General features: G+C 36.9%; 1 protein-coding gene and 1 pseudogene across 1 annotated transcript; one reads left to right on the plus strand and one right to left on the minus strand.

Moving 5' to 3' along the window:
• Nucleotides 1–3,148: 3,148 nt before the first annotated feature.
• RpL28 (ribosomal protein L28) lies at nucleotides 3,149–12,373 on the plus strand. Its single transcript, XM_067134274.1, has 5 exons — nucleotides 3,149–3,242; nucleotides 5,732–5,824; nucleotides 6,015–6,143; nucleotides 11,681–11,794; nucleotides 12,239–12,373. Exons 2-5 carry the CDS (start codon nucleotides 5,738–5,740, stop codon nucleotides 12,344–12,346), a joined length of 438 nt encoding a protein of 145 aa, XP_066990375.1. The 5' UTR covers nucleotides 3,149–3,242; nucleotides 5,732–5,737; the 3' UTR covers nucleotides 12,347–12,373.
• Nucleotides 6,695–8,059, minus strand: LOC136856236 (piggyBac transposable element-derived protein 4-like; annotated as a pseudogene).
• Nucleotides 12,374–15,446: the final 3,073 nt, after the last annotated feature.

The raw sequence follows: 15,446 nt of genomic DNA on the forward strand, positions 1-15,446 counted from the left end.
TTTTGTTTTATGATTTTAAATTCGCCCCCAAAGGACCTGGTAAGAAACATGGCATCCCGCAGACCTTTTCTGCTTGAAAACCTGTACAAAAGATGGTAAATTTCTGACATTATTTCAGCAAATTCCTCAAGTTATCTCAGATCACCTTTACTGCGTCGTATGCACCATTTTCTGGATCCTTCCTGGATGGTGACCCTCAAGGGTTTTAACCCGGTATGTATCCACCTTTGCGGCGTGTTTAGTACCAGATAATGATCCATAAAAACCCTTGGGGGTCACTATCTAGGCAAGATCCAATTTTTTCTACTGTTCAAGATCCATTTTTCTCAATTGTTCAGATTTATATCACTTGGCAATTCTAATAAGGTTCGGTAAAGCGTAATCCATCCTCAAGCCTCGACCAGACCTACTTAAAACCAGGCTAGGCCTGACCTGTGGGGGATACTTAACCTAATGCCATAAACGACCCGAAAAGCTACATTAGCCGGCAAAACTGAAGACTACCGCCGCACCCCTCTGGTTCAGTGGTTACCGATTCACGTGCAAAATGGGCGCCGTGTTTAGTACCAGCCCATGGGGATGAACGTAAAGTTATAAGCAAAAGACAGTTAATACCATAAACATAAAAGCCATAGACACAAAACAAATGGCGGTCAACATTCCGGCGGCCGACTCCCGCGAACCAGGCTGCGGTATTAGGCTTCAGTTTTACCTTTTAACCAGCCTAAGGCCTAGGCTATGCCTATTAAGGGTGTAATGAAGTTAGCCCTAAGCCAATTACCCTAAGGGGGGGACCTAACCTAAATTACACACAGAAATAAGCAAAAAGTTAAATTAGCCCACCGTGACATATCGCAAATATGGAGTCCTAAACCTAACCTAAATAGGCCTATGTTTTAGGCCTACCACGACCAACCTAGGCCTGAAATCTAGCCTAAATTAATGATAAAATATTAATATATAAAAATATATTAAAATTAACATTTAATGGCACCAAACAACCCAACGTTAATTAAAAAATACAAAATAAATACATAAAAGAGTGACGTAGGTCCCTAAATTCATTCCAAAATATTAATATAAAATAAATACTCCAAAATTAACGTTTAATATCATTAAAAAAATCAACATAATTAAAAATAAAGATTAAAAGAAAAAATGACGTAATTTAAACGTGACCCATCATATGGCCTTGGCACTCCCAAATTCAGTCAACCTTCCCCCCGCCATATTTCACTCCAGGGCCCATATTTAGGACCCAGCGGACGCCGAAATTATATTATAAGATAATGAGAACATCTCCACACAATTCACAGTTGTTTAAATATTAAATATGAGGTTTTTGAAAGTACAAAAATACGCAGATTCCGTCGAGTCAAGATGGAGGCGGAGGTGTTGCCTCTGTAGCGGCACCTCCCGGTCGTCATCTTGATTCATTTAAGCTTATTTTAACATGTTTTTACATTTTTTAATTGTATATATTTATTCTTTCATGTTCTGTCTTCTTTAAACTGTAATTTTATCGGTATATTTTTCTATATTTAGTGATTTTTTTTCAAATTTGTTGAGATATTCTGCAATATGTCCACCATTTTTCCTCCTCCCCTGATTTATTTCAATTTATTTTCACGTTCTGTACCGTATTTCTCTATTCTTTCTTGCTCTTTCTTCTTCCAACAAAAATTCTTTCAATATATTATTATTTCTTTCGTGATATGGCTGTCAGAATTTATTCTAAGTGGTTTAAAATCATCTGCAACATATATATGTCCTATCATATTTTTTCCTTTTGTTGTGACGTAATATTTAGTGTTTATTCGTAATTATCTCATTCTTCTTATGTTTTAGTCTCAGAATACAAATTCGAATTAACGGTAATTATGCATTAAATTCATATAAATTGATATATTCTTAAATATATACATAGTTTCCTAAGAGGAGGCATGTTATTTCTATTGACAAAAAATTATTTATAGTATTTTTTGTGTGAGATAGGTTCTGAAATGTTAATCTTTATCTTTGTTAGAAGTTTTGTTAAACATTAATAATTAGCAGGTGGGGTTAAATTTAATTGTGCAAATGAGGAAATAAATGACCTATAAGTAATTAAAATTAAGTTATACCTGAATTTATTTTGGCAGGAATGAAAGATAGCTTGAGAAACCTTAATTATATTTGCCCAAATATATATAGGAATCCATTTCGAATTGCTGACAAAGAAGGTTACGTAAGCGTATATAGATTAATGATGTTTTAAGGCATACTAATGGCCTTTATCTTTGAATATTGCTTTTGTTAAAATAATATGTTGATAAATGTTCTTTATAAAAAGACCTTGATTAATTTGTCATAAAATAGAGTTCTGGAAAATCGTCTCATCAAGGAGATTGAAGTGTTATTCAAACACAGTAATGGTTTTGTTATGGGAAAAATAAAATAAGACAAGAATTAAATAAGATATTTAACATTTCTAAATGAAGTCTAGAATTAAAACTACGAACAAGCAATTTCTAGACTTCAATCCTAGAGGATATTCGAAGCTTCAAGGATGAGCCGTTACATAGGCCTTATTTTAAGTAGCAATTTGTTAACTAGTTCTCAATATCTGTTCTATTACATTATTATATCCAGTGTTTATAAGTTTAATTTAAAAAAAACAAAAGTTATTAATTTTAACAAGGGTGTTTTTGGGAATACATTATAATAAAATATATAAACAAACTAGGTTAAAAGGCATTTGATGGCGGACGCTGGGGCCATTTACATCCAGCCAACTAAAGAGGTTGCATACGCAGTATTGTGTCGTTAATGTAAAATTGTATTCTCATTAAATTTATAGGTTTATGCCCACGTAATTTTCATAGTTGGTTAATGTTATTTTAAATTAATATATTAAAAACATTTAATGGCTAATTGTTGGGACAACTGCATACGTCGATGGCCATCGAGTAGTCTCGAGATTATCGACGCCAGAATCCTCAAAACTCGAGAATTATCCCATTATATGACCTGTATTAATAAAAAAAACATTTTTAATAAAACTGAGAGAATATTAACCATCAAAATATCGAATTAATACCTAAACAAGCCCAAAATCCCCATTGTTACCCCAAAATTCAGCGAGAAACCCTACCCAAAAAGCAACCCACCTACCCCCGGCGGGCTGAAGGAGCCTCCGTTTTCTATGCGCCACCGAAACAATCCTCTCCCCAACAGCACGGAAGGCGAACAACGTGCTACCCGTGAGTGACGTCTTCATATTTTCCCTTTTCTCTCCGCCATTTTAACCTTTTCTTCTTGTTATTTGATGTCAAATGAAAGAGGAAGGTTCTGGCTTTATTTAAGGGGTGTTTATTTATATTTAAAGTGGGTATTTATGGGGTATTTTTCGGTTTAAATGAGAGGAACCGGATTCGTCCCGAGACCTGTGTGGGATTCGGCTGCTCAAAGATGCCCCGAAATTTTTATATTTTTCACCTTTTTTAGATTAAAAACGATGTGGGCATTTGTTGGGTATGTTTGGGTATCATTGGGAACCCTTATAGGCTTAAAATAAGGTAATTTTATAGGTTAAATACTCTGTAATATCTTCTGACATTTAATTACATAAAGGTCAATTTCCTTCGAAATATTAATATATATATATTTTATTTACAATTAAACTGAATTATCAATGGTCACTTTTTTATTTTAATTTTTCGCCTTTTATATTTGCTTTATTACCTGATTCTTCCCATCAGCTGGTTCTTAATCTAAATCTAATCAACTCTTAAGGGGTTGTAGGGCCGTCAGTGCACCTCACGTGGTACACTGTAGGCGTTCCTAAAGGGTGTTTGCTGTGACCCTTAGCTGTACCCTTGGGTAGAATGCAGGGTAAGAGGTCAAAACTGACCTTGGAATCAGGCCTTTCTGGTGTTTAGGCTGGTTTTAGGCAACTTGGGGGGGGTTCCAGGGGGTTTTGGCCCCCCAGCCATGTCAGGGCACGGTGCCCAAAGTGAGAGGTCAGGTTAGGTCAGGACATGGCATTCTTGGAAAGGTCAAAGTTTCTTTTCCTCTGCAGAACCTGTTCCTGTCATTGTACACTTGCCCCCCTGGGGGAGTTAGGAGGGCAAGTTCCCCCCCCCCCTCCAGCTAGGTCAGGACAGGGTGCCCAAGCCCAGGTTAAGTCAAGGGAGGTGCAGTTAGGTCATATTTCTGAAAGTAGCCCTGACCCCATACTCAGCAGGTGCTTCGTCACCATTTATTTTTAACATTTTTATTTTTTTTTATTTTTATTTTTTTTTGTACATTTTTATCTTTTTACTTTTATTTTTGTACATTATCTTTTTTTACGTTTATGCTTTAGTGGCACCCTCAAGGGGCGGGCACTAACCATGGCACCCATTCCGCACGTAAACTGATGTTAAATATCTTGAACAGAGGGCGATAGATATTCCAGTCGGCGACTGGCTCGAACCTCTCTGCATTAGTGGTCTTTAGTATTAACCCATAATTATGATACTCTGGTTTTATTGACTCGAATAAATTCGAGGACTGCGTCATAACGTGCCATTGTGCCTAATGACATTAAGGTCGTTGTAACCGATGTTCCCGTGCCATGGCGTATGTCCATAACCATGTCTTTGAGTTGCTGTGAAGTTAAATTCTTAATTACGCAGCTTAGAGAAACCCCAGGCTATACCATTCAAAAAAAGACACTTCAGGAATTCAGTAAACCTTATACTTGTCTTTTGGGAACCTTGTAATAAGTAGTAGTTGTTAAATTTCAAAAGATCTGTAATTATACTATTCTATCTAATCTTAGAACACCCATGGAATGCAGAATCTTATCCTCTATTTAATTTCGGAAGCTTTTCTCCGTACGTTTCGCGTGATTCATCAAACGGGCCGTTTTTAACTTATAAATTAAATCCTACACTTTTCCTAAATTTACTTCGTCATAATGGCCGTTGACCAGTTATGCCCGAAGGTTCTTTTATATATTATATCAGAGCCTTCGCATACTTTTCTTATCTTGGGGAATTATGAAAGAATTGGTATCTGTTGTTAGTAGCCGTGACTTTAAATTTTAAATTTTTCAGAGCAGGGACAGAGAGCGTGATTATTATACCCGAGATTGGTACCAGTCATTTTTTATTTAATCTTGAATAACAAAAACAGTTACAATCGTTCAGAATAATTTCAGTACTAAAACTAAATGTACTTTCATTTTGAGCTGTTAGTAAATTGTTAAGTTGAGTTTGTCCCTGTTTCGTTAAAACTGATAATTGTCAGAGTGGATCAATCATATACTTCTCATAATTGTCTTTGGATTGTTAATACCATTGATATGTTAAGATTTTAAATAAGTGTAGACACCACCCTACTTACAAACAAGATATGTTCCTTACAGCCATTTGTAAATGTGTTACTGTACTCTTCATTCCTATCTAATTACAGTATGATATAAAATTAGTACTGTACTTTATGTATAGAATTGCAGCGTAAAACAATATTTGAATTTACAGATGTCAAAGACACAATTTGAACACAATTTGAATTTGCAATCCCCTTCGTTAATATCTCTTGAATGTTTGTAAGTCGAATGTTCATAAGTAGGGTGGTGTCTGTTAGATCCATTACCTTACTACTGTACATATATATCTAAATTGCAGATCTTTTGATAATTTTTTGATTTAGAAAGGTTATAGACGACACCAAATGAATGCTATAACGTCCTAACCTGTTGCAGGCCAAGATGAGTGCTGATCTGTGTTGGTTGATCATTCGCAACAATCATGCGTACCTCGCGAAGAAGAGGAACGTCAAGAAGCCGTTCTCCACGGTGAGTTGGATCGCGAGAGAGTTTGTTCGTTGGTGTTGCTGAAATTCACGATAAAATAACTTACAAATCTTTTTCCTTATGACATTTTCTCGAGATTGAGAAGGAGAATTGAGCAGGGTCTCGAAAGCGCTCGTTTTGTAGATACTTTTAATATCTGTTAGGTTTTCTTCACCAATGCCTTCATTTTCAGGAACCAATGAACCTGAAGAATGTCAATAGCCCTCGTTACAACGGCTTGATCCACAACAAGATGTTGGGCATTGAGCCTGCCCCTGGGGGCAAGGGTATCGTGCTTTCCTTCAAAGCCAGGAAGTACCAGGTATGTATTCCCTTGTACTTTTGTATGTGATTAGGAGTATGATTTAACTGTTAACCCTTAAACTCAGTCTGCATTTGGAATTTTCCCCATAGATGCGTAAATCTTCATAAAAATATAAAAATGCTCCAATTGGCTCCATATTTCTTTTGGTGTAAGAAGAGGCCCTACTTTTTCCATATCTGACATTATTTTTTTCTTAAAAGGTGATTATAGTACTGAAAAATGCTAAGTTTTAAAGAAAAATGGTAAAAATAAAGCAAAAAATCTTAGGTGGGCATTATTCATAATACTTGACCCAGCATTTTTTGGGGGAAGCTAAATCTAAAGAAAAAGTGTGTGGAACAAATTTGTAACCATCTCTTGATAAATAAGTCAATATAAAAATTGTTTATTATATGAAAATATGAGAGAGAATCTCTACTTGTATGATGTCAAGATCATAGGAATGACATAGAACAGCATTCAGATAATTATATAGAAAAAAAAAAATATTTTCTCATGTACTTTCATCTATGAGCCTCATACAGAAATGAAATGGGAACTTTCATTCAGAAAACTCTTGAGACAAAATTTCAACTAACCACTGGTTTTGCATAGCTTTTTACACTCACAGGCCTTTTTGTACTTGCTTACAGTATGGTAAATTTTGAAGCTTGGCGCAATACACAAAGGGGGTTTGTTAGGGCAAGTTTCAAAGTTTCACAGTGATATGTTGTTTCTTCAAGCAGCAGTCACTGCTTCTTATACTGCAAACAATACACTCAGGCTTGTGATTTTTGTTTGCAAATTGAGCCATGAAATGCCTGCCAGTGAGTCTGTTTGATAATGGTAATTCAAGTCTCCTCTTACCAGTCACTGGCCTTTTTGAATAACCTTCCAACAATCCATTTACTACCTGTTCTCTAAATTTCCTCTGACTTCGTTTTTTATTTGGATTCTGGATACCATCAGCTATTTTTGCATCCACCAAAGCCGCTTCTATAACAAAATGCCATATAACCTGATACCATTTCTTCTTCCGCTGGCTAAAATTATATGTTGCACACAGTTGATCAGACCTGTCCACCTCTCCCTCCCTTATGTTTATTATAATAAGCTTGAACAGATGGTTTATGTACAATTCTATCACCTTTTTTTGATTTGATTGTTACCCCTGTCACACCTGAATCACCAACAGTTGACAACATGTTCACTTTGCCTGTGTAATTACACGAACAGTGCCACAAGCACCCACACTTCTCTCCCTTAGCTTACTAAAAAGCTCTACACTCGTGTAAAAGTTATCCACAAACTATATGGCCTTTATTTTCAAACCCTTCTAATAATGCTAAGGTAACCTTAGTACCTAACCCACCTTCACTAGGGTGATGATTAACTGTTTCCTTGCCTGTATATACATTGAAATGCATAAGGTATCCAGTTTTGGCATCACAAAGGGACCAGAGTTTTATCCCCCATCTTGTTGGTTTTGAAGGTAAATACTGTTTGAAATACAACCTGCCTTTGAATGTCAACATAGTCTCATCAATAGCTATGTCTTTATTACTTCTGTAAATTTTTGTATACAAATTTTGAACAATATTTAGAATTGGCCTCACCTTATAAAGCCTATCATTACTTTTGTCTGCATCATTGTCTGCAAAATGCAAAAAAGCTCATATCAACTGGTACCTGTCTCTAGTGAACACCTCCCTAAAACCTGGTGGCTTTGATAACCAAAAAGGATCTGCAAAGTATGATGCTAAAGTTGCTTTCTTGACAATGCCCATCATTATTTCTACAGCAACAAATGCTTTGATGTCTTCCACTGTTACTGGGTGCCAATTATTGTACCTGGATCTGCACTGTAATGGACGCCTCATATTTATCATCATCTCGGCATATTTATTTGTTTCCATAACCACATGTTCAAACATTTCTAAGGGAAACAATTTCACAAAACACTCATAGGGAGTAAGATTTTCTTTCAATCATATCTTCTGCTTCACCAGTATCTTTTTCACTGTCCCCTTCCCATAAATCAGTCATGTCCTCAAATGCATCCTCATTTTCACTGTCAGATGCTCGTATTTCTTCAAGCTCCCTCAAAATATCTTCGTGTGTTTTTAAAATTCTTGCTTGCTTTCTTGAAGGATTCATGATAATCTAAAATTTAAAATGAACAAAATTATAAATAAAAGGCAAAAGCAAAAAAAAAAAAAAAACTTTCCTAGGTAATAGACACAAAACCATGTACACTGTTACAAATTACAAGGTAAGAGTTATTGCTTGATCAGTGGTAACAAACCATTGATCAAACAATAACTCTTGTTCAAAATTTTCCAGGCTGGAAACCAACCTAACCTTCACAGTAAGCTTAGCCTACAGAGTTGTGTGAGTGCTACAAAAACAAATAAAAACAATCAGTACTCATTTTTTTTATTTCCCAGACAACGTCCGCGAAGCCTAGCTGGCCTAAATCATGCGTTTTTGTTAATTTCCTGAACAGTGACGAATCCTAGCCTACCAAAACACACAGGCATGCATGGCTTGACTAGGCTATCTTCGTCCTTTCTCTCTTCTCACTTCTTCCTCTGTTTATTTATATATATGAATACAAGTATATGTCTATACAATATTATAAGCTAACAAAAATGCATATACGTAGATCACTCATTCACACATGTTTGTGTACCTCCATGATCGATTAAAAGGCTCGACATTTAAATGGCCAGTTAAAGGGTCAAACAATAACATTTAGATTCTGGCCATTATATCGGCTTCATTTTACAATTACGTGAGCTTGTGGTAACTTAATCAAGCATCATTTTAAACCAGCATTGATTCATAATAAAAAAAATGCATTAATACACAAAACATACCAATTTATTTGGAATAAATAGACAAAATATAATTTATTTCTTGTCCAGCTGGGTGAGAAGCTCTGGAGGTCTGTTTGTTATTGTCACGTTTCGGGACGCCACCAACAGATGGTGCTAGATATCGACATCAAGTTTTCTCTGATGGTAAACAGAAGAAAGTGGACCAGTAATTTTAAGGGTAAACATTTTTCTATGGTGGTAAACCAGAGTCGACGCACGCGCATCCACTACAATTAACTCTCGTCGCTCGCAGACGACAGGCGCACCAAAAGGGTGAAACATCAGTTTCAGAAGCAAATATACAGTCCCCATGGGGAGGTAGTGCTGTCAATATTACTGAAGGTTCTTAACAGCAATTCTTCTGCCCCTAGCTCCAACCCCTTTCATTCCTCTTACTCCCCCCGTCATATTCTTTTTCTTCTATCTCGTTATCCACCCCCAAGGTTCGTGGTGCAACTGCGAGGTTTTCCTCCTGTTACACCTTTCAGACCTACTCTCAATTTCCCGTTCAGCGTTGAGTGACATCAGGTCCCAGCGCTTGGCCTTTAGCCTTAATTCTGTATTCCATTCCATTCCAAGTGGTGTTCCTCAAGGTTTGGTGCTGGGATGCCTTTTTTTTTTTAGTTGTCTGTAAGTGACTAAACTTTGTATTGCTTAACAAAATAAGCAATTTTGGTGATGCTACAAATGGACTTAACATTGCTGAAAATATACAGCAGTAAAAGTCACCAGAAGACCTGGGAAATTGGGTGAATTGTCTGAAGTTAGTTAGGTACCTCTCAATTTTAGAATAGGTCATTGTAATGCAAATACGTCATAAAAACAGGAATTAGATATGAACAGCTTGGTAAGGAGTTATCAAAAATGATCTATTAATCATTAAACTAGCGACTAGGATCACTCCTTGCAATGTATAGGTGAAAAGAATATTAAGAATAACAGAATACATTAAAAATATGTTTACTTTTAGATAAAAGGACCCCATAGCAATACAATGCACTAATTAGACTTGCTTGAAGTAAAATGTTGAGTTCAGGGAACCATCCCAGTTGGAGGACACAGAAGTATTGGAAGCAGTAAATGCAAGTTCTACAAAATAGATAACATTTAGACATTAAATATCAGAATAGCCAGATTGCTTCAACCTGTGCAGTACTTGAATTTCAAGAGGCCATTTAATAAAAACATTTGAAGATCATTGGTTGTGAATATGCTTTTGACATTGCCAGCCATATATTTACTTTGGATAGTAAGCAAACTAGAACCAATGTACAGAAACTTGAGTCAGTTTAATATTGGAATTGATATAGTTTGAGACATTTTTAAGGCCTCAGGTAGACCTGTAAATCTTATAGGTAACTGTGTTCATTAAATGCTACAATCTGTGTGTAACCTTTTTGTTCAAATGTACAAGATATACCCAATATTAATGCAGTCTTATTTTAAACTTCAGCCATTTATAGTACAGTATTTATACTGTTTGCAGAATAATTAACACAGAGTCCTCACTTTGATATGTTTAAATTTTTTTTTTTTTTTCTGTCACTTTTGATGTTCTACATTATTCTTATATTATATGAAGGGTACTTGCTCCTGAAAATCATAATTTATAGCTGTCAGTTTCTGCATCAATAATTAGTGGCTTTTGTGTTGTGAGGTGGTAGATGAAATAAGACTCAATCTTCTCCACTTTTTTAATTTATTCCTCTCACCAATCTCTCACTCACGCTGTTTCACACCAACTCCACGCACACTGGTAACCAATTACGGTTTTCACAGTTTCCACAAAAAAGTCAAATTACATAATATAGTTTATACTAGTCACTGGAATGTGATTAAAAAATTCAACAGTTCATAATAATTTCAGCATTTTCCAAAATATATAAATGTGGTAAATGGCAACATATTTTACATATTTAACACACTTAAGAAATGCCACCATCCTGAGATTCCTTTAAGATTTAGTAACTGTGCAAGTAATTGTGAACTGCCTTTGATTACCTTTATAGAAAAATGCTCTCTTGTAAGACAAACCTTATGTTATTCATTCATTTAGTTGTAAGCATATCCTTCATATTCCACTTAGAAAAATCATATAAAGAATGCCACCATTAAAAGAATAATTACATATGAAACTTGGAAGAGGTTCTTATAGTATTTTATTCCCCTCATATTTTCGTGTTGGTTTCCATTTATCAAAGCACCTTGATGCCCTGTATTGGTTAGTGCAGGGCCCCCTTTGTCCCTTTTTATTCCTTTTACTGAACCTCATTCGTATCTTCCATCACCCCACTCTCTCTCATAACAATTGTTTCGTAGTGCAACTACGAGGTCTCCCTCCAGTTACACCTTTCAAACCTTTTTCCTCTCGATTTCCCTTTGAGCGCTTAGTGACCTTGTAGGTCCCAGCTCTTGGCCATTGGCCAAAATTGTATCATAATTGTATTATTGATTGCTGTACTCCACAGTATATTGGTGTACTTGTGTTTAGGGACATTTTATTTTAAGCAAGTCCTCCTGCGCAGCTTTTTATGGGCATATTATTCGTCTGTTTGTGCTTTCAAGTTACAGATGTACACTTCAATCCATTTTGACCTGTCAGCTTGAATTTGTAAAGTGTTGTCGACCCTTAAGCATACGTGAGAATTCAACTTCAATTTTTTTTCCTTTCTCCAGACAAAGCCAGCCAAGAACGCCCTCAGGACCACCATCAAGTCCGGACCTCGCAGGGCTCTCCATTCCATCAGGAAATTCATCAAAGGAAACCGCTACAGAAAGGATTTGAAAATGGTTCGTATTGACATTTTTCAGAGTGAAATTTGTATTTTAAGGAGTGAGAAGTTTTACCTAGTTATACTTTTTCGAGTGTTGCTCAACAGACACCAACTTATTGTACGTCTGTACTTAGCTACATTTTTGTCATATTTTGCTTGGTTACATTGAAATTTCATCCTTTTTTGAATAAATCTTGTAAATTAAATGTTAAATGTAAAGTACAGGTTAGATTTTGTTATGTGGAATTGCATTAACTGTGTAAGGTATTTAGAAAATATTCCAAGTTGAGACTTTGTTACCAGAAAGCCAGACCCTAAAGTTTTTGTAAAGTTTAGTGTTACTTTAGTTCAGTATTACAATAATTTCACGACAATGTTGTTTTACAAATCTATCAAAGTCACTTCTTTGAATGCTAGTCCCTCGTCTGCCAGTTTTACTAAACACTGTCCCCTTTTTCAGGCTGCCCTCCGCCGCGCCTCCGCCATCTTCCGCTCCCAGAGAGCTCAGCCATTCAAGAAGATCCGCCGCAGGCCCCGTGGTACCAAGGCTGTGAAGAAGACTGAGTAAAGTTTTGAAATAAAGAAATTAAATAAATTGGCCGTTTACCTAACCGTTTTCGATGGTGGTGTTGAAAGGGTAACAGTCTGGGTGATGTGAATTGAATGTCAGTCTGGTTGGTGTCATGAATGGAAATCTCAGTCTGGTTGATGTGAATTGAACCTTAGTCTGGCTGATGACGTGAATGGTACTCAGTCTCACTGATGTGAATCGAGTCGCAGGCCGAATGAATTGAACCTGTCTGGCTAATGTCGTGAATGAAATTTCAGTCTGGCTGATGATGGGAATTGAATCTCAGTCGGGTGATGTGAGTTTGTGTCAATCTGGGTAACCTTAATAACCAGTACATATTAAAGAAGAGTTCACTTTCAAGATGAGAGATTTTATCAATGAAAGTATCATGTCTGAAGCTGCAGTCGCCATGCTAAAGAAGTGTCTGGTTCATGTCAGTGTGATCAGGTCTTCTGCAAAGCATTATTGCTATATTACCTGAATATGATTTACATTTATTTTCATGAATAATACCACAATCCAGGGAGTGATTCAAATTCTCCAGTTACTCGGTGGATTATGATCGTCTTCCATTTTTTCCATAATTGGATGCAATAAGCTACCAACACTTGGAATTGCATGAAGACTGGTCATCACGCATGGTTAACTTTTGATGTTAATTTTGTAGACTATATGAACTGGTAACCTTATTTGGTAAAGAAAGATTTCAGGACAAGATTGACTCAACATGAAAAATACTCTAGTAGCTACAGTCTCGGCTACAAAAATTAGGAGACGTTAAATTTTTTCCTCTCAATTTCCTTTTCTGGGCTGAATGGTCTCACAGGTTCCCAGTGCTTGGCCTTTGGCCAAAATTTAATATTCTATTCCACAGCATGCATACAGAATTTGACGGGAAACCGAGTAGGTTGGTCTGTGAAACCACCGACTTGGTATTTTCCAAGCAGGAGGGAGGCTCTGGCTATCTTTGGATAAACATTAAGGTGAGTCGTGTAACAACCTCTGCAGCCGACTGCTTAAAAAACAAGTGGCACTTGAATGCAAAGTGTTTGCAGATGGGTACATCTGAAGGTAGAATTCTGCCGTTGGACTGCTAGTTCAAATGGTACCAAAGTACTGGGAATTCAAAACTTGAGGTAGACAAGACAATTCAAGAATTTTAGATTCCTATCCAATGTGAAGATTTCTATGAGCCAGTATACTAAAGAGGTTAAGTGTGTGTAACCCTTGTTTCCTGAAGACAGGTGACCCTATGTAACCTACAGGCTGTCACTTTACCAGACGTCTTTAAGCATATACAGGGAAAACCCTGTTTGACTTATCTCTCTGTCCAAGATTAGTGGATATAGCAATTAGAAAGCAAGTGAGGTATGATAGATTGTCCGATAACTTTGGTGTAGTTGCATCGTATTGTTGCAGTCAACATGAATCCTAACTAATGGATTGTTTCAAAGAGGTTTTTACCCCTTTTACACCTTTCAAACCTTTTTACCCTCAGTTACCATTCCATCGCTGAATGATTTCATAGGTCCCAACGCTAAGCCTCTGGCATAAGTTTTATATTTCATGACAGCGATAATTTCAGTCAAGTTTTGTGATTTCTCAGCCAATTTATTTTTATTCAGCAGTTTTACTAGTGAGTATATTAACCAAGCAATCTATCCCAGTGCCATAATGATCAGACATTATATAAATTAACAGGTTTTAGCCTCATTAGTGGCTGAAAAGTTACAGAATCAGAATAAGGTACACTTACCTCTCATGGTGTAGAGATTTGTGACCGACTGCTTACAGTTTATAAGTGTGAGTATCTCAAGATACTCAAGGATTTTCAGTTGAAGGTGAACACTTAAAAGTGTAACTTCTCCACTCGAGGATTTTCAATCGAAGGTGAACACTTTAAAAGTGTACTTGAAAGTGTTCCTGTACACTTATTTTATGGCTTGGGGATGTCATAGCATTTTACCATGTATCATTTATGTGACAAGTTTTTTTTTATATGTGAAACTAGCAATATCTCTCTCTATTTACGTAAGACTAGGACCCTTTTCCGCTCAGAACGGATGACCCTAGACGTTGTAAATCTCCCAGTCCTTGTAAAATCTTTTGGGATGAGGTGGCCAGCACCTCGCTTTTTCCATCCTGACTGCAACCCTCCGTAATCAACCAATTACTGGGTTTCATAAATGAATACTTCATGTAATACGAGCGTGCTATTTTTCAGGTGTGAGGCTGGTGTCCACAGCTCCAGCAGTGGGCCACATGACCCAAATCTCTGCAGTGCAACCCCTTTCGTTCCTCAGAAATGAGAAGAGGTGTAAAATGTGCTCTCTCTCTCTCTCTCTCTCTCTCTCTCTCTCTCTCTCTCTCTCTCTCTCTCTCTCTCTCTCTCTCTCTCTCTCTCTACTATATATACTTTTTTTGAGAAGCATTTTTAAGAATTAGCATAAGTGATAGGATAAACAGGTGTGTTTTGAAATGGTCTGGCCATGTGGGAAGAACTGATTACGATAATTTAAAAAAAAAAGAATATAGCATATTTGGAAATCTTGGAAACAGCTGGATAGTGACGTAGGATAATGACACAGGTGTTTAACTCACCTGGTGTGGAAATTAAAGTGAATTTTACTCTCTCTCTCTCTCTCTCTCTCTCTCTCTCTCTCTCTCTCTCTCTCTCTCTCTCTCTCTCTCTCTCTCTCTCTCTCTCAGAGGAAACAGGTCGATAATGATAATAAAAATTGGATATAGATCGTCCTCTCTCTCTTTCTCTCTCTCTCTCTCCCGGAGGAAACAGGTTGATAATTATAAGGAAAAAATTGAGATCGTCCTCTCTCTCTCTCTCTCTCTCTCTCTCTCTCTCTCTCTCTCTCTCTCTCTCTCTCAACGGGTTAGTACAATAACAATAATAAAGAAATGAATATGAATCGTTCTCTCTCTCTCTCTCTCTCTCTCTCTCTCTCTCTCTCTCTCCCCCAAACCCTTAACAATCCACCCCGCCCGCATCCAAAATGGCGACCATCTCCTATCAGGGCGACAGAGCAGCAACCTCTCGAGGAAGCCATTAACAACTCCTCCACCCACTACCCCCTCCCCTCCC

The sequence above is a fragment of the Macrobrachium rosenbergii genome, chromosome 35, assembly GCF_040412425.1.
Source record: "Macrobrachium rosenbergii isolate ZJJX-2024 chromosome 35, ASM4041242v1, whole genome shotgun sequence".
Lineage (NCBI taxonomy): Eukaryota > Metazoa > Arthropoda > Malacostraca > Decapoda > Palaemonidae > Macrobrachium > Macrobrachium rosenbergii.

Excerpts from the sequence above, each read along its gene's own strand:
- RpL28 (XM_067134274.1), top strand. The coding sequence starts at position 5,738 with ATGAGTGCTGATCTGTGTTGGTTGATCATTCGCAACAATCATGCGTAC. Across the intron at positions 5,825-6,014 it reads TCAAGAAGCCGTTCTCCACG|GAACCAATGAACCTGAAGAA; the intron begins GTGAGTTGGATC and ends CTTCATTTTCAG. Across the intron at positions 11,795-12,238 it reads ACAGAAAGGATTTGAAAATG|GCTGCCCTCCGCCGCGCCTC; the intron begins GTTCGTATTGAC and ends CCCCTTTTTCAG.